The sequence below is a fragment of the Gopherus flavomarginatus genome, chromosome 9 (genome assembly GCF_025201925.1).
Source record: "Gopherus flavomarginatus isolate rGopFla2 chromosome 9, rGopFla2.mat.asm, whole genome shotgun sequence".
NCBI lineage: Eukaryota > Metazoa > Chordata > Testudines > Testudinidae > Gopherus > Gopherus flavomarginatus.
This window is the reverse complement of record NC_066625.1, coordinates 75,066,346-75,084,556: the sequence shown is the minus strand read 5'-3', so window position 1 is coordinate 75,084,556 and position 18,211 is coordinate 75,066,346. Positions and strand designations below refer to the sequence as shown.

At 41.8% G+C, this 18,211-nt stretch overlaps 1 protein-coding gene across 3 annotated transcripts in view; it reads right to left on the bottom strand.

The window, feature by feature from the left end:
• ADAMTSL3 (ADAMTS like 3) overlaps positions 1-18,211 on the bottom strand; it is a 293,413-nt gene that overhangs the window by 94,125 nt on the left and 181,077 nt on the right. For all 3 annotated transcript variants that reach the window (XM_050966620.1, XM_050966618.1, XM_050966619.1), the window contains exon 8: positions 12,802-12,876. In XM_050966620.1, coding sequence (XP_050822577.1) covers positions 12,802-12,876 — 75 coding nt within the window. The remainder of the gene's footprint in view (positions 1-12,801; positions 12,877-18,211) is intronic.

Sequence of the window (18,211 nt, the reverse complement as noted above, 5' to 3'; positions counted from 1 at the left end):
AAGAGTAAGGCAGAGCTGTTGGGCTCCAGACTACAGCAGTGGAATCTCCTGGCAGGCTATCAGGGCAAATGGAGCCCATCAATGCTTGCAGACTATTGCTGGACAGTGACAAGAGATGCTCCATTTCATGAATACAAGAAACAAGCCAAGAAGGGCCGAGTAGACACTGAATAGGACTAAACTATGTACATGATAGTTTTTTGCCTTTTGTTTCATAATAAATTTTATTTATAGAACCCTTTTGCTGATTTTTAAAGTGTTACATAAACAGGACAGGTGAAATATTATCATGTAAAGCAACCATGAACACATGAAAAGACCTAGGTTTACAATTTATGATTAAAACTCTACTATCTACACAATATACATAGACATAAAATGTAAAAACTTAAATATCTTAGAAACAGTAGCCAATCAGTTGTTTTAATTGTCATATTTGAATTCAGCACATCAAAATACATAATAAATAGCACATTTTATCTCTGAAGCAGATGACGTCTCAAAAATTGTAGACCAGCGTAATCTCAGCCATGCCTGAGGATTCTGCGGATGGGGAAGATGAGGAGGAGGAAGAAGAGGATGAGCTTGCAGACAGCACACAGCACTTCATTCTCCCCAACAGCCAGGAGCTTTTTCTCACCCAGACGGAATTATCCTCCCAGCCCTCCCAAGCCAGTAGCCCAGACAATGAAGCCATGGAAGTGACCTCTGGTGAGTGTACCTTTGTAAATATAAAACATGGTTTAAAAACAAGCATTTTTTAATGATTGATTTGCCCTGAGGACTTGGGATGCATTCGCGGCCAGTACAGTTATTGGAAAAGTTTGTTAACATGTCTGGGGATGGAGTGGAAATCCTCCAGGGACATCTCCATGAAGCTCTCCTGGAGATTCTCCAAAAGCCTTTGCAGAAGGTTTCTGGGCAAGGCAGCCTTATTCCGTCCACCATGGTAGGACACTTGACCACGCCATGCATGTAGCAAGTAATCGGGTATCACTGCATGACAAAGCCTAGCTGCGTATGGTCCCGGTGATTGCTGGCATTCAAGCAACATCCGTTCTTTATCTCGCTGTGTTATCCTCAGGAGAGTGATATCGTTCACGGTAACCTGGCTGAAATTCTGGAATTTACTTAAGGGGGCAGAGATGGCCATTCCTACTCCGCTGTTTGCCTGTTGCTTAAAAGAAATCCTTCCTTGCAGGTAGCCAAGCGGGAGGAGGGGGGGGTAATGGCACTGAGCTTTTTCGCGTTTGGCTAGCAGGGATCTTCCCTGCTACCAGCCACGCGGTGGGAGGGAAAGGGGGGTGATTAGCAGTGATCTTCCATGATACCAGCCATGCAGTGGGGGGAGGGGTAAAGTGATCATCCCAGAGAATTGGATGGGGGTGGTGGTTTCTGCTGCTGCATGTTAACAGGAAAGAAGCAGCACTGAACGGGCTTTGCTTGGTATTTGGGAAAGGAAGGCACTGTGTATATGAAGGCTGCAGAAGCCGAAAGACAATGGCTTACCATGGCCACATGCAAGCTGAATTCTGATGCCTGGACCTGCATCTGTGAGATCTGTAACACCAGAGCCGCAGGCACTCAATATTAAGATGCAAAATGCGACCTTGTAGTGAAATCACACGTGCTATGTAAGGTGAATAGTGTTGTTCACTGTGAAAGAGTATAACCATTGTTCTGTAAAATGTATCTTTTTAAATGCCTCTCTCCCTTTTTTCCCTCCCTCATGCAGCTGCAAATATTTCAAGCCTCCCTACTCCATCCCGAAGGCTATCTCAGATAAGGTGGAGGAAAAAAAAGACGCGAGATGAAATGTTCTCGGAAATCATGGAAGTAACTCACAATGAAAGAGCTCATCTGAATGAGTGGAAGGATATGGTATCAAGTTACAGGAAAGATGCCAGTGAACGTGAGGACAGGAGGGACGAACGTGATGAGAGGTGGCGCCAAGAAGATCAAAGGTGTAGGCAGGAAGATATGCGGGGGCGAGATGCAACGCTGGGGCTGCTGCGTGATCAAACTGACATCCTCCGACATCTGGTGGAGCTTCAGGAACAGCAGCAGGGTCACAGAGTGCTGATGCAGCCCCTGTGTAACCACCCTCACCACTCACTATGTTCCATGTCTTCCTCACCCAGGTGTGTAAGAACGCATGGGGGAAGGCTTCATGCACCCGCCCACTCCACCCCCGTGGATAGCCCAACCAAAAGGCTGTCATTACTTTGAAATATTTTTAGTGGCCTTTTCCTTCCCTCCTATCCTCCTCCCAAACCCCACCTGGGATCCTTGTCAGTTCTCTCTCTCTTTTTATAATGACTTTTTAATAAAGAATACATGATTTTTAAACGATAGTGACTTTATTTCCTTAAGCAAGCTGTAATCGAAGGGGGAGGGTGGGTTGCTTACTGGGAATGAGTCAATCAAGGGGGGGGTTCATCAAGGGGAAAAAAACACAACAGTCACACCGTACCCTGGCCCGTGATGAAACTCGTTTTCAAAGCTTCTCTGATGCGCACCGCTTCCTGGTGTGCTCTTCTAATCGCCCTGGTGTCTGGCTGCGCGTAATCAGTGGCCAGGTGATTTGCCTCAGCCTGCCACCCTGCCATAAAGGTCTCCCCCTTACTCCCACAGAGATTGTGGAGCACACAGCAAGCAGCAATAACAATGGGGACATTGGTTTGGCTGAGGTCTGAGCAAGTCAGTAATGTGCGCCAGCGCGCCATTAAACGGCCAAATGCACATTCTACCACCATTCTGCACTTGCTCAGCCTGTAGTTGAACAGCTCCTGACTACTGTCCAGGCTGCCTGTGTATGGCTTCATGAGCCATGGCATCAAGGAATAGGCTGGGTCACCCAGGGTAACTACAGGCATTTCAACATCCCCAACTGTTATTTTCTGGTCTGGGAAGTAATTCCCTTGCTGCAGCCATTTAAACAGAGTAGTGTTCCTGAAGACGTGAGCGTCATGAACCCTTCCTGGCCACCCCCCTTGGATGTTGGTGAAACGTCCCTTGTGATCCACCAGTGCTTGCAGCACCATGGAAAAGTACCCCTTGCGGTTTATGTACTGGGTGCCCTGGTGCTCCGGTGCCAAGACAGGGATATGGGTTCCATCTATTGCCCCCCTACAGTTAGGAAATCCCATTGCAGCAAAGCCATCCACTATGACCTGCACGCTTCCCAGAGTCACAACCTTTCGTAGCAGCAGCTTAATGATTGCTTTGGCTACTTGCATCGCAGCAGCCCCCACAGTAGATTTTCCCACTCCAAATTGATTCCCGACTGGCCGGTAGCTGTCTGGTGTTGCAACCTTCTAGAGGGCTATTACCACTCACTTCTCAACTGTGAGGGCTGCTCTCATCTTGGTATTCTGGCGTTTCAGGGCAGGGGAAAGCAAGTCACAAAGTTCCATGAAAGTCCCCTTACTCATGCGAAAGTTTCGCAGCCATTGCAAATCGTACCAAACCTGCAAAACTATGTGGTCCCACCAGTCTGTGCTTGTTTCCTGGGCCCAAAATCAGCGTTCAATGACTAGAACCTGTCCCATTACCAGTAGGATCTCCAAAGCGCAGGGGCCCGCGGTTTGAGAGAATTCTTTGTCCATGTCCTCATCACTCTCGTCGCCGCGCTGCCGTAGCCGCCTCCTCCTCACCTGGCTTTGCAGGTCCTGGTTCAGCATAGACTGCACGAGAATGCGCAAGGTGTTTACAACATCCACGATTGCAGTCTTGATCTGAGCAGGGTCCATGATTGCTGTGCTATGGTGTTTGCACAGTTCAGCCGGGAAAAAAGGCGCGAAACAGTTGTCTGCTGCTTTCACGGAAGGAGGGGTGAGGCTGTACCCAGAATCACCCACGACAATGTTTTTTGCCCCATCAGGCACTGGGATTTCAACTCAGAATTCCAAGGGGCGGGGGAGACTGCAGGAACTATGGGATAGCTACCCACAGTGCAAAGCTCTGGAAATCGATGCTAGCCTCAGTACATGGACACACACCGCCGAATTAATGTGCTTAGTGTGGCCGCATGCACTTGACTTTATACAATCTGTTTTACAAAACCGGTTTATGTAAAATCAGAATAATCCCGTAGTGTAGACATACCCTCAGTATAAGAACATTTATACCTTTATAACTATGTCCACACATGGGGAAGTTGTACTGCCTCAGATATAACATTACCGTTAAAGCTGTACAACTCTTGTGTATAGACAAGCCCCAAGAGATCAGACTGGAGGAATTAAGGGATCTCGGTCATTTCTCCCTACTATCTTCTTTAAAATGACTTTGGATTAATCATCACTCATTTTTCTCTGTCCAAAGTGCCAACTTCTATCCTCCACTCCCAACATTTTAAAGCAGTGTTTCCCAAACTTGGGATGCCACTTGTGCAGGGAAAGCCCCTGGCAGGGCCATGTATGTCCCTTGGCCCGCACTGTTTCCAGCAGCTCCCATTGGCCTGGAGTAGCAAACCGCGGCCACTGGGAGCCACGATCAGCCAAACCTGCGGATGTGGCAGATAAACAAACCAGCCCGGCCCAAGAGGGGCTTTCCCTACACAAGTGACATCCCAAGTTTGGGAAACGCTGTTTTAAAGAATAAAGCAATTATTTTGCAACATAGAAATTTGTGTTTTTTCAAGAAATATGCATAGGACAATTAATGTTTGTAAAGCACATTTTTGTCTCATTTGTATATTTGATGGAGTGCCTGTTTCCTTTCTTTAGTGACCTAAGTTTACTGGTGAAAGTAGGCCCTTAACCAGGCTAGAAGGGTCCTGTCAAAAGCGTCTTTTCAGTCCAGTTATGACAGACTAAAAGAAGTAGTCATAGGAAAGGGCAAATTGCTGGACAACGAATGTTTAAGGGAAAAGAAAAGGCAATTGTTTAATGATGAGTAACTGAATTTATATAATTCTCTCCTGAGCACTCAGGAGTTTATCAACCAACTGAATAATTACGAGTATCCACAGCAAAGGGAGTATGGATCAGTGTAGCTGAGGAACTGGCTTTATAATCTCTGACACTGTATGGATTCTGTAAAGTGTCTCCCATAATGCCTTGTGAAGGTGCTACTAGAAGCCCAAAATAGAGTCTTACAAAACATCTAGGAAGAAGGCATTTGCAAGAGTCAACTGAGAAATCTGGATAAGGTACAATGGGTCAAATTCATCACTGGTCCACTGAAAGCAGTGGAGTTAGAACAGGGAAGAATTTGGCTCACTACATCTAGGCAGTACTGGTTATTAGTTACTCAACTGCCCAGGTCACAGGCTGACTATATGCAGCTATTAAAAGTAAAATAAAAATAGTTTCTTAAGGGATATAATTAATTTGTTAGATCTCTTTAAAAAGAATTGACATCATTTAAATAGCATTTTGAGCCATTCTAAGTCTTAATGAGATAATAGAATCTGTTCTTTTGGGGACTTGATGGACATGCAAACAAAGCTTCAAGACTTACTTTGAAATAAACATTAAATTCTAAGTTTACTTTGGGGGTTAGCAGATACGTTTTATACGATAAAAATCAACTCTTTAAAATAATACTTTAAAAGGCCTCTTGGTGATGAGAGCCTATACCCTTCAAGAAGAGATGTAGTTTATATGACACAGTAAATACACTAACCCTTCCCAATCTGGAGCCTTGGCTTAAAATCCTGAATAAATCCCAAGAGGAAATGAGTGTGGAGAAATTAATCTACTCCTTAATTTACCTAGTTAAAATAAACCCTATGATTCATAGCCATTTTCAGATTGTTTTAGAATGACCTGGAAAGCAGTGGTGTCTAGGTTAGGAATGAAGTACATAGACAGAACTGTATAAGGAGGTTTTTTTAAATCAGAGACTGCCTATGGCATTACTGATTCACACAAATCCCCACAAGTAATACAAAAATGGCAAAAAAAAAAAAAAAAAAGGGATCGGATAATAAAAAGGAGACTTTACAAAATACATACCTACGTTCAAGAGGGATTAAAGGTAACTTGTTAAGGAATTTTAAAATATTACCAGATCCAAGCATTTTGGTTTAAGTTTTCTTCAGTATGGATATAGATAGGGTCTGGATCCTGCTCCCATTGAAATGGTTTGAGTTTTGCCATTTACTTCAAAAGGAGCAGAAGCAGCCCTTAATTCCTAATCCCATTACTGAAATAAGATCCAAGGGTGTTAAATTACTCTCAGAGACTGTACAGGAGCAAGGAAAACTGAAATTATGCTAAACTTGCCTTAAAATACAGGGTTATATTAAATTAGTTTTTAAAAGGTTAGTCTAAAATACTGGCAATTTTGCAGACTGTGGAATTTTGATGGCTATCTAGGCACAAGGCAGGAAAGTGTAGTCATTTGGTGTAATAAATTCTGTACTGTATCATACAAAAAAACTTTTCATTACTGTACTTATTATACTCAAATTATTTAAAGTGTTACTACTTTGCTCATACTTACCCAGAGCATGTGACCCAAAACTGTCTCAGAGGAATTTCTTGCAGAAGCCAAACTTGTAAAACCAAGCTAGGAGTTGATTAATAGGCTAGCTGTAAATTTCAACTTAATTTCTGTGGCAGTGATGCTCTTGGACTGTTAACACTAGAGAATTACTTAAATCAGTGTTTCCCAAACTTGGGACGCCGCTTGTGCGGGGAAAGCCCCTGGTGGGATGGGACGGTTTGTTTACCGATACCATCCACAGGTCTGGCCGATCGCAGCTCCCACTGGCCACAGTTCGCTACTCCAGGCCAATGGGAGCTGCTGGAAGTGGAGGCCAGTACATCCCTCAGCCCATGCCGCTTCCAGAAGCTCCCATTGGCCTGGAGCAGCGAACTGCAGCCAGTAGGAGCCACCATCAGCTGAACCTGCGGACGCGGCGGGTAAACAAACCAGCCTGGCCCACCAGGGGCTTTCCCTACACGAGCAGCGTCCTAAATTTGGGAAACACTGATCTAGATCATAAATAAAAGTAAGGAAAATGGCTATTGGACACTCCTTTTCATGTAAGAAATGCATTCCTGAAGCAGCCTCTGTCATTTTCTAATCTTGTTTTAGACACAAAAGTAGCTTGTTGTATCCCTAACCAAAAAAGGAGGCATACAGTTATCACTTTAGAAGAAGCAGTCATTTCCTGGAACAGCTACAGATGTAAAAATGTAAAATCTGTATTAATCTAACTAGTGCCCACCAAATGCTTTCTGAAGATGGTCTTCTGCTCTTCTAATGGATAGAACAGTGAAGGATCCTATACATGCTTTGACAGACATTTCAGTATACAAAACTCCTCCAAAAAATAATTCCAGCATGGTCATGGGTTGAAAATCTACCATGAAGTCAACTATAATTACTTTTTTGATGGCTCTCAAGAGAATCAGAAATTAAAATGCCCCATTTTCTAAGCAATTACAACCAGGAACAGATCAGAAATAACCAGAGAGAGCAACAAATATTTTATAGTACTTTAACTCTTATTTTAGTTTCTCTCTCATGTGTTTTCCCTTCTATTATTTTTATTTGAGTATTTTTCCTATAATTTCATGAAAACACTGTGTGTGCCAAGGTTTCAGAGATACTGGTACATTTTGAGGTTCACTTCTGCTAAGAAAAAGACAAAAAGCTATTTATGGGCAACAGTGACTTTTTATTTTTCAGAAACTGAGTACATGGCTACAACAGAGAAATTCATTAAGGGAAATTGCTGAGCACTTGCAACTCCAGATCTAGTCAATGGGAACTGCAGGTGTTTAGCATCTCTCAGAATTTGGCCCTAAAAGAGCATGAAAACAGACACCTGAGTATCAGAGAAGGGAGCAAGACAGCTGAAGGTTAATCCATCCCAGGAGCTAAGCCAAATCAGTATGTTAACATTACCAATCTCTAAGCTTTTCTTAATAAAGTAATTAAACAAAATTTACAAAAAAGGTTAAACTGAGAAGTCTGGCTAGTAACTGACAATCTGAAAATACAGTGGGTCAAATTTATCCTTGGTGCAATGCCAGCAAATGTAATTAAAGTCTACAGAGCTACACCAGGGAGGAATTCAATGTGTTTAACAATTAGTAAGATACAGCTGTGTAGAGAGAGTTTGTATTTCAGGGAGAGGTCTCTGCTGATCTTAGAACCAGCTACTCATATTTTCCAAGGAAATGTGTCACCCAGTGAGATGAAGAACTGTTCCACAGCACAATAGATAACCTTTGCTGCAACATATTCTCACTCAGCCTAAGCCACTGCCTGTCATCTTAAGTGTCCCATACAGAGTAAAATCAAATAACTGACATGTAACATTATAAAGTTACTTTTGAAAATACATAGGTAAGACACTGAGGATTTCTTTTCTTTTGTGCAGGTTACTATCTAGGCATCTGGAAATATCTACAAATAACCTTCCAGGGGGCTTCAGCAAATGGTTCTCTGAAAAAAAAAATTTAGACTAACCCTGCATTTACACTCACATCTAGAGAACTGTATGTGTGTGTGTGTGTGTGTGTATATATATATATATACACATAAAGTTACTACCCACACAGACCTGGACTGGGAACCCCTTATTCCTATTGGGGAACAATTACCTGCCCAAGTGCTTCCACTGATTTAAATGCAGTAAGTAACTGCTAGCTAAGAAAGGAGTCCCACAGGGAATGGTAGGAAAAGAGTTCACCACTCACCCAGAACTTAAAAGAACTCTGAGCCCTGTGCTCCTGCAGAAGTGAGAAGCTATACCTCCAGAGCATGCTCCTCAGCCCTGACTCATGGAAGCCTTTTGGTGTAGGGAATGGAGAGTTTCAACTTCACAGTGTCAGATGGGGTAGGAAACCCAGCTGGGCTCCTACAGATTCTCTCCTTGACAAACCTCTGAAGAAAGCAGACCAAGTTTATACAGGCTAAGGCTGAGTAAACCTGTTTTGATGCCTTCAGGGTTATCAACTATGCTGAGGACCCAGGGCTGTATTATCCTGTACTGTTTTCCCTCACAATGTGGAACCTCTCTTTCCAGAGGAGAATTTGTGGGGCTAGCTGTGGTTGAGGGATCCCCTGGAAAAATGGACCCCTATGCTTTCAGAGACAGGCTGCAGCCCACAGGGCTCAGCAGCACAGGAGCCAGTACTGCTTAGCAGCTCTGTAGTGGCTTGGGACATTCATGAGGAAGCCCTATGTGGATCTCTCATCTTCTGCGTAGATATCAGGAGAATATGTTGATTAAACGGGGGGAAATCCATAGGTGATAGCTATTCCATGCCCAGCATAAGAATGTGCAGGAAATTCTACATGTTAAATTCATGCATAGATTATTCTCACATAGGAGAAAATGAGATCCTGGAATAAAAGCAGCTATTCTTTTCCAATTATAAACTGCATGCTACTTCTTTTAATACTAGTCAAGAAGAAAAACAAGTATTTGTATGTATGGCTAAATACTTAATAGCTCAACTAATGCAAGTAGCATCATCTGAAGTAGAAATTCACATAAGGGGAAAAAGATACAGCATCTTTCAGTTTCTTCTAGTTAAGCTCACTCTCCCAAAGTTCATGAACTCAGTTATCTAGCATTAGCCACTTGTAAAAATATTAGCTTCTGGTTTTCCTGTTTCTTCTGCAGGAGGATTGTTTTCAGAGGACTCTCTGTCTTACTTTTGATTCTAAAGCTTTTAAAACAACTATTAGAAAACCCATAATTTATTCTAAAACAAAACAAAACACTTCGTTTCATAAACCTATTAGGTACAATGTGACAATGCTGTTGCCTGTTGCATTATTCACAAAACAAAGGCATTAAAAAGTGAGACTATGAGAACTGTAAGCGCCCACAGACAGGGACTAGGGTTTCTTATGTGTCAGTAAAGAGACTAGCATAATGGAGCCCCCTCCTGATTGCTTAATAATATGTCATACATCTTAAACTGACCACAAAATACACAAAAAAGTGGACTCTTTCCAGCATGCTTAAATACTGACAAAACCAATTTTGTGGAGCACTTCTTTGTTTGGAATCTGCTACCTGCTACATGAAAGACCAAATTTGAATCTATGAATCACCGCGACAGCTGTGCTATTCTGGGACAATGCAGATCACAGAGACCAGGATGAAACACGTGAAAGCTGGGACATAACATTCTCTGTCAAGGAGACCCAGCTGTGGAACTATCTTCCAGAGGAGATCAGGGAAATCCAAAGTCTGAATATCTTTATGAAATGCTGCAAAGCCGCCTTCTCTGAGAAAGCCACTTACGGTGGAAAGACTATCACAATTCAAAACCCCTTTTATTCCCAAACCTCTCACAATTCTTTTCCTCTCCCCTCTCCACACAAAAATGTACCCCTAAAAGGGAGAAATGCCAGACTCTATGAAGTCCACTAGAAACATGGCTACTGCTATTGATGTTATATAGAAGGTGCTCAGATACTCCGACATGGGTGGCAATAAAACTGTGTGAGAGAGAGAGAGAGAATCTACCCCAGAACAAACCAACAAGAGAGCCTCTAACAACCAGCAAGTGTCTGGTATTTTAAATAAGTCTTCTTAAAATTCTGCCCATGAATATGCCAACACGCTGTCACTGAAGATAATGGAGTTGCATGAGAATAACAGAGTAGCATTTGGCTCTGTCATTAAATGACTTTTACAACATCAACACACTTTAGTCACAGGAGGGGGTTAGGCAGATTGTCCAGTAGTACATTTCCATGTGTCTCTACTGTAAAGATTTGACCACAGGGTGAGAAAAATTGTTGTTTCTGCCCAGCACTCACTTTTTTCACTTTTGTCATTTTTAAGATTATAGGTGAAATGAATTTGGAGTGCAAAATAAATGTGTCTGACTCCTCCCAGATTTGCAGAAGGATTGGTTGGGGAGAGGGTAAGAGGAAAAAAGGAGCCTCTCTTAAGCTTTCTACCCCAAGTGCACTTCTCAGCATGAGTAGACAGACAGACACAGGCTAGCTCTACTGGAGCTAGCGTGCTAAAAATAGCAACGTAGCTGGGGAACATTGGCTCCACTGGATTCATTGAAGCTGAGGCAACAATCAGCTCCCTTCTATAAGTACTTATAATTAAAACAGACTAAAACCAAGTCAGAGAACAATAGTTCTGCTATGAACTAATCATGGTTGCTGCTTTAAATAGCTCTTGAAACATTTTTTAAAAGCAATATCATTTATGTTGATAGAAGTTTCTGTTTTGTAAACAATTAGTATGGGAGGAAGAATAGCTTATTTTATACATTCATGGAACTTTTCAAAGTTACATTCAGGGGTTACATTAATGTTCTCAGCTGCAAAATTTCAACCTAATGTCATTCAAAGTTCTTTTAAATAAAACCACGATGACATTGTCTTAGAAGAAACGTATGATACACAGAGGCGAAATATGTTTCATTCTCACCATTTACACTTCTCACAGCAATAAAAGTGCTTTTTATCATCATGATTCAGACCAATAGCCCTACAATATTTTAATCTCACTAATAAAATATTGTTTGAAATATCAGATTAAAAAGTTTATTTCATTGTCTGTGAGGATGTTCACACTTTCCATTTAAATAATAAGTTCTATATGGAAAAACTGCTCATTGGTAAAGAAATGAATTCTAAGTAATAACCACAAATGTAACCAAGAGCCACTGGATAACATTTGGAAATAAATGTTTCACAAAGGCACCAAACTCCTGATGAAAGATGGGAAACAAACACAAAGCTTTTACACATCCAATAGCTAGAGAGGAAGTACCACACACCTGCATTAATTGTTTGGGGAACCTGTTGAGGCTGGAGGGACAGTCACAGTAGCAAGTGAGGGAGACACTCACCAAGGGACAATAGGTAGCTTCTCCTCCTGGGAGTCTCTGGCACCCACTGGCCAGCTGCAGGAGAGGGTGCTCATTGACCAGTGTTTCCCATTTCCCAGAATTAAACCCGGTGTGGGAGCCACATGGAGCCTCCTTTGGCTTTGTTCCAGCATTGGCTTTTTGTAGCTTACTTAACTAGTTTTCTTTGCATCCTTTAATTTAGCTCAGACTTGGTTTTGTCATTTATTTATTTTACTGACCAGCAGGTTTAGGGATTGACTTCTGTGACACTGCTCATACACTTAGAGTTAAGTATGTGCATAAGTGCTTTGATGAATCAAGGGCAGAATGCTCAACACCTTTAGAAGGATCAAACCTTCAAAACTCCATGCTCAGTCATTCTTTGGCCTCCATACTAAGACTGCCAAGAGAGGTACCTATTAATCCCAGTTGTAATAATGGTAGGTTTTGTAACATATCCATGGGGAACTAGACTGAGACGACATTACTCATTTCACAAAGGCCACGGAACCCATTTTGGGTCATTATCAGCCTTTTCTGGATTTGAACTGGTTACTTGGGGTTGAAGTCCGATTTCCAGTTTCTCTCTCTCTCAAAGATCTGTAAATAGTGCTCATCACTGGTATATATACATGTTGTTGATCTAAAGCCCATTCAGTCCTCCACTGAACATAGTTCTGATGCAAGTTTTTCCAAGTCTCGTGAACAATGTACTTTATTTTAGATACTCTAAAAAAAATTCTTGTACAGTTCAGCATTATAAAGAAACCATAACTACACATATATTCATACCATTGTGATTTTTAAACTGACTTCTTTGAAAACAAGCCAAAATCAATGTAATATTAATGTTCTGTACGAACAGTTTGGGTTGAAAATTAAAAACGGGAAGAGGAATCAAGGCTTTGATCTTGCCAAAACACTTAAAGTTTGGATGCACTCAGATAAAAGGTTCTGGTTTTATTCTGTCTAGTAATAATATATAAAAAACTGTTCATACCAAGGTGTGCTGGTCCTTTCAGTGTAAGTCTCACACTGCGGCTCCCGTGAGGTATAGCAATCACAATTTCTTCCCCTAGGAAAATTAAGAAACTGTTTTAAAAATGATCTTGCACCAGGGAATTATCACATCACGTAACTAGACTGAAAAGTGTCAAATGTGTCTCAAAAATATTTAACAGGTTCCATAATTTTTTCTATTAAAATAATGTTATTTTATTAAGTATAATACACCAAGTCTGTTTGCTAAGCTATGCAGCTATTAAGACCTACATGTGGATGTGTAAATCTTTCCTGCTATTGGTAAATTATTTTCTATTAATAAAAATAACTAAAATGTCAGTAGTACATTAGGTGCATATTTATACTTTGTTGTCCTAGTTTTATTTCCTAATCACTGGACAGACTTAGCAAATCCCTTAACTAGTGTTTCCCCTTGCAAGCCCCCCATGCCCCCAGCTGTTCAGTTTCATTTTGCCCACACCTCATTTCCTAGAGCAGGTCACAACTTTAATAAGTGGCAGGATTTACAGGAAATAAATCAACTACATAACACTAACCCTTAACCAATTACAGACCAGTTAAAAGCAAATTATAACAAAGTCTGCTTGTAACTTACAATATAAGATTATTCCTTCCAGGAACGGTCCCAAGTTAAAACTATAAACCAAACCAGCATGAAAGAGGACAATCCAACCAAAAAAAAAAAAAAGCTTTTGCTTGCCTGAAATACCGCTTAACAGTAATCATACTTAACATATATATTTTTAATCTGCAATGAATCCTGTGGCACATTATAGACTAACAGACGTTTTGGAGCATGAGCTTTCGTGGGTGAAGACTCACTTTGTCGGATGCATGTATAGTCTATAAGGTGCCACAGGATTCTTTGCTGCTTTTACAGATCCAGACTAACACGGCTACCCCTCTGATATTTTTAATCTGTAGATCTCAGAGTGCTTTACAAAGATAGGTGGGTATTACTGCCTCCATTTTATAGATGGGCAACCTGAGACTTAGCCAAGGTCCAATGGCAAATCATTGGAGAAGCTAACAGACCCTGGGGTCTAGTGATTCTGAATACTGGGCCTCTCCACTCCACCACGTGTCACGCCCTTGGAAGGGGGAAGAGTCAGTGTGCAAAAGAGATCAGCACTGTCCTGAGTTCTAAATCCCCGTAGGTTCTGGAGGGGAAGGGGTTGATTGCACTGAGAGCCCCTTAACCTTGCCCCTTCCCACATCCATCATGTTCTGACCCAAACGTCATAAAGCTGCAAACCCAATTCTGCACATATCTACACAGAAACATTTTCTGCAGGCATATCCCATACAGGTTAATCTGTCCTTTAAATTATCTAACAGTAACAGCCAGGTGCTATTAGGTTGCCTCGAAGTAGGTTACTACATCAGAGTCCGTGAAGAAATGTAGAGAGAGATGGAAGATAAGATTAATCCTACTTTCATTTAATTCAATAGGAAGTTTGCCATTTGATTCAATGTAAACATCATCAGGACCTCGGAAAGTTAAAAATAATGTAACGGAGGCTAAAGGAATGGTGAACATCTGATAAGGCTTGCTAGCCCAGTGCCTTGAGAGACCCAAAAATACAAAAACAAAAAATATAACACTTTTCTTTTCTCACTGGCAGTGCAAAAGAAGAACAAGTCCTGCAAAGTAATCAAAAAACTATAAACATAATGTAGGATAAACACATTTTACATTTCTCCTAGCAAACTGCCCTGGTATTGCCAAATACCCAAAGGAACAGCAAAGTCTCATATTCAATCACTTGATTCTGTAGATAAGTCTATCCTTATGCTATGTGTTTGCTGTGGTGGATTTCACTGTAGTGGGTTCAAGAAAATAACAGTAACCTATTAATTGAAGTTTAGCGATACATTGCTTCAGAAATACTCATACAGTACTTTGAGAATATTTGGGTTATAATTTTTAACTAAAATAGTTGAAGAATTCTTTCTTTCCATGTGAAAAAAGGCCTTTTTACAGTAGATGCTAAATTATCAGCTTCTGGTTTACCTCTCCTTAGCATAAGTATAAAGTGCTGCCAAATGTTCAGGATACTTCAAACAAACACTGCAATTATTTTCTTCTGAAATAATCACCTTCTTACATTACAGTTTTTATATTTCCAATCTCTAGGAAAGTTATTTAAATATAACCATTTATTTTGGACATAATGAAATGTGATTCTTATTAATTTCATATATAAGTATTCCATCAGCGTGCAAAATACTAAGTCAGAACCATAATATAGCTGAGGAGACCTGGAAAACACATTAACTACTCAGCCACTTAATATCTCTATGCTTCTTGGTTTTTCATCAGCTGAATTGCAGTCAATAGACAAAAAGTAATGAATGACTATACCTTTAAGTACAATGAAATAACTGCTGAATTCGGGACTAGTCATTACGATGATACAAATAATAAACAAACAATAATATGTGCTCTCCAGCATTAGAGACAAGACAGGTTTCCAGGGGCCTGTCTGACCTCACTTAATCAATGACTCTACCTCTCTTTGTAAACCAAACAGACCCTGGCCAGGGCACACTAAGCCTCTAAGAAGAGTTTGATCCTGGAGAGCATTGAGCACCCTGAGCCATTGGTTTCAGTGAGACTTTGGGCCCGATCTGTGAAGTGCCCAAAGTGGCAAATTTGTAGGGTTGTGTGCTAGAGGTGACTGTAACTCTGGTCTGTAACATATGGGGCTCAAAAGAGGGCCCGGGGACCCTAGAAAGGAGGATACCTGGTTAGTCAGAGACCTAGCAAATCACAGCCTGAGGGAACCAGGAAGGGGTAGGTGAGAGGTATTTGCAACCCAAAGGAGAGAGAAGCAGCAAGGAAAGAGCTGCCAGGAGTTACTTGGCAGGGGACTGACTTTGGAAGCAGAGCTGTAACTGAGTTGCTGGTGAGGAGCTAAGAGGAAGCTGTTGGTAAAAACTGACCAAAGCTGGGGACTCCTGATGAGCAGGCGGCTTGGGCAGTGGCCCCAGCATAAAGGGGAAGATCCAGCTTGGTCAGAAGAAGCCAAGTCTGGAAGCAAGAGGGTTGTTGCAGGAGGGTGGATCCCATGACCAGGGGTATGACTCCCAGGCAGGGAGGTTTGGGGGAGTAAAACCATGAAGGATGAGGAGGCCTGAAGCCTTGAGTGAAGGGCAGCAGGAAGATTGGTCAATCTCAATCAGGGAGGCCTTGATTAGGGGCCAAAGGAACTGAGAACAAGAGCTGCTATTGATTCTTGCTGGTGATGTCTGTGGAGAGAGGAACAGGAAAAAGGTTTCTTTACTGTGTTTATTGGAAGTTGGTTTTACTACAAGGTTTGGAGGAAGTATTGCACTGGTGTATGTGAATAAATTATGCCCAGAGGTGGGCTTTATATCAGACACAAAAAAACAATGTTCCTTTGCACTGGCTGTCGAAAGGGGAAACTGAGACAGTCATGTTTGTCATGCTGCGGCCTGCCAGAGGAGGGTGCTCCAGGCAAGACCACCCTATGACTTCTGCCATTCTTCCCCCACTTCACTAGCCTAGTTCAATCTTAGTAGTCCTGAGAGTTCCTGTTTCACATTCCTTCAGCAGAACCTCTGACATATTCCACACTCGCTGCAACGTTCCCTGGTATGGCCCAAAGTTCTGGTAGGGGTGCGAAGTTTGCTATCATGCTATTTGATAAGGCTGGCACCACAACAGGATTTTCCTTGCCTCATGGGAGACAAAGTGGGCATGTACAACAATGTGTCTGTACCAGCCCGGCCACTACTGTTGCTCAGAACAATATTTCCAGCTGCCAAAGAAAAACTCAGGAGTTTGAAAATGGGACACTCCCAGAGGCAATGATGAGCTGAGACAGCATTCAGAAACTCAGGTAAATGGTCATTCTTACCAGTAATGGAGGCAAATTTCAGGATGAGCAACAAGGACAATCAGTGTTTCTGTGGTGAATGAAGGGAAAGAACATGATGCTGATCATCCGCTGCGTCTCTACTGGGCCTGAGCTACACACGGATATCACTGGGCCAAGCGTAATGCTTGTATGCACAAATGGGGCTGCTTTTCCTGGTGTTGGGAGCCTTCCTACACTAGTGTCTGCCCTGTATCCAGCCAACAAATGAATTGCAGCGAGAAAGCCTTCAGGAAATGGGCAGTTTATAATTGGTTTCCTAATTCCTATTATGATCATGGACAATAATGCTGGCAAGGCAATGCAGTGTGGGCTTTTGGATTGTAAGCTTTCTGGGGACAGGTCCATCTTGTGTGTTCTGGGTTTATACAACACAACATGACTAGGGCTCCTAGGCACTATAGTAACATTAATAATGGAGGGGGTCAGTGGAAATGGAAAGAGCTATCCTAGCTAGCCCCACATCCCATGCCACGGGAACCCTTAGCTACCCCTGCCTTTAGGGGAGCTTTATATCAGTGCAAAGGGGGCTTAGCATGAGCCAGCATCTGGCTCCTAATCTAACAATTTAAAAGGTCTCTGGTTCTGCCTGGAAAGTGCATGCTCCACATGCTTACTGGAACACGAGCCCTTGTATTTCCAAAGTGGTGTGCAGTGGTTTTTAAGTGGCACAGTTCCCATTAAATCAATGGGACTCATACTGTTAAAAGCATACAAATGCATATAAAAATTTAAGAGGAAGTGGCTACTCTAGGTTCTGTACTTAGAGATTCCAAAACCATTTTTATACTATTTCTGTATCTTTGAAGGTTAATTGCTAGCTTTTATCTATAGCTGAAAATTAAATGAGCCAAAAATCATAACACTACCATGCACGAAAGCTGGAAGGAAATGTCTGGCATTAGGTCACCACCATTCCCATTAAAAACCAAGGCACACATGACTAGGATCTTGTATCTCCTGCCTGAGGCTGCTTATTTTATGGACTCCTGTTTTTTAAAAATCATCATTATCCTACATTTTCCTGTGTTGGAATAATATTCCACCTTCTGTCGTAGCTCAAGGACTGGTCACTATGCTCTGTCAAATATCTCAAACACACACAACATTCAGATGCACGTAATAAATATGGCACTCACTTTTCAGCATATTGGATCACTTCAATTTTAGATGACAATTTAAGATGATCCTGTGGGAGTTTGGACATTGGATTTCAGAGAGAGCCCCAGCGCCAGTAAGATCACACCCAGATTCCTGGGACTGAAAATGGGGGAGCCACATTCCTGAGCCCCCTCTGAGACTGTTATGCAAACACAAGTGAGACTAAAATACATCCTTATCTTCATCAGCTTCCCAATATATGTGATGGAACAATGTAGTCTCCCTCCTGTCTAATTATAAAGCAGACTTACAAATGGCTCCTAGAATATTCATGCTTTTCTGGAATGTTTTCCAAAGAGAGTTGCATGAAACACTCTTATTACA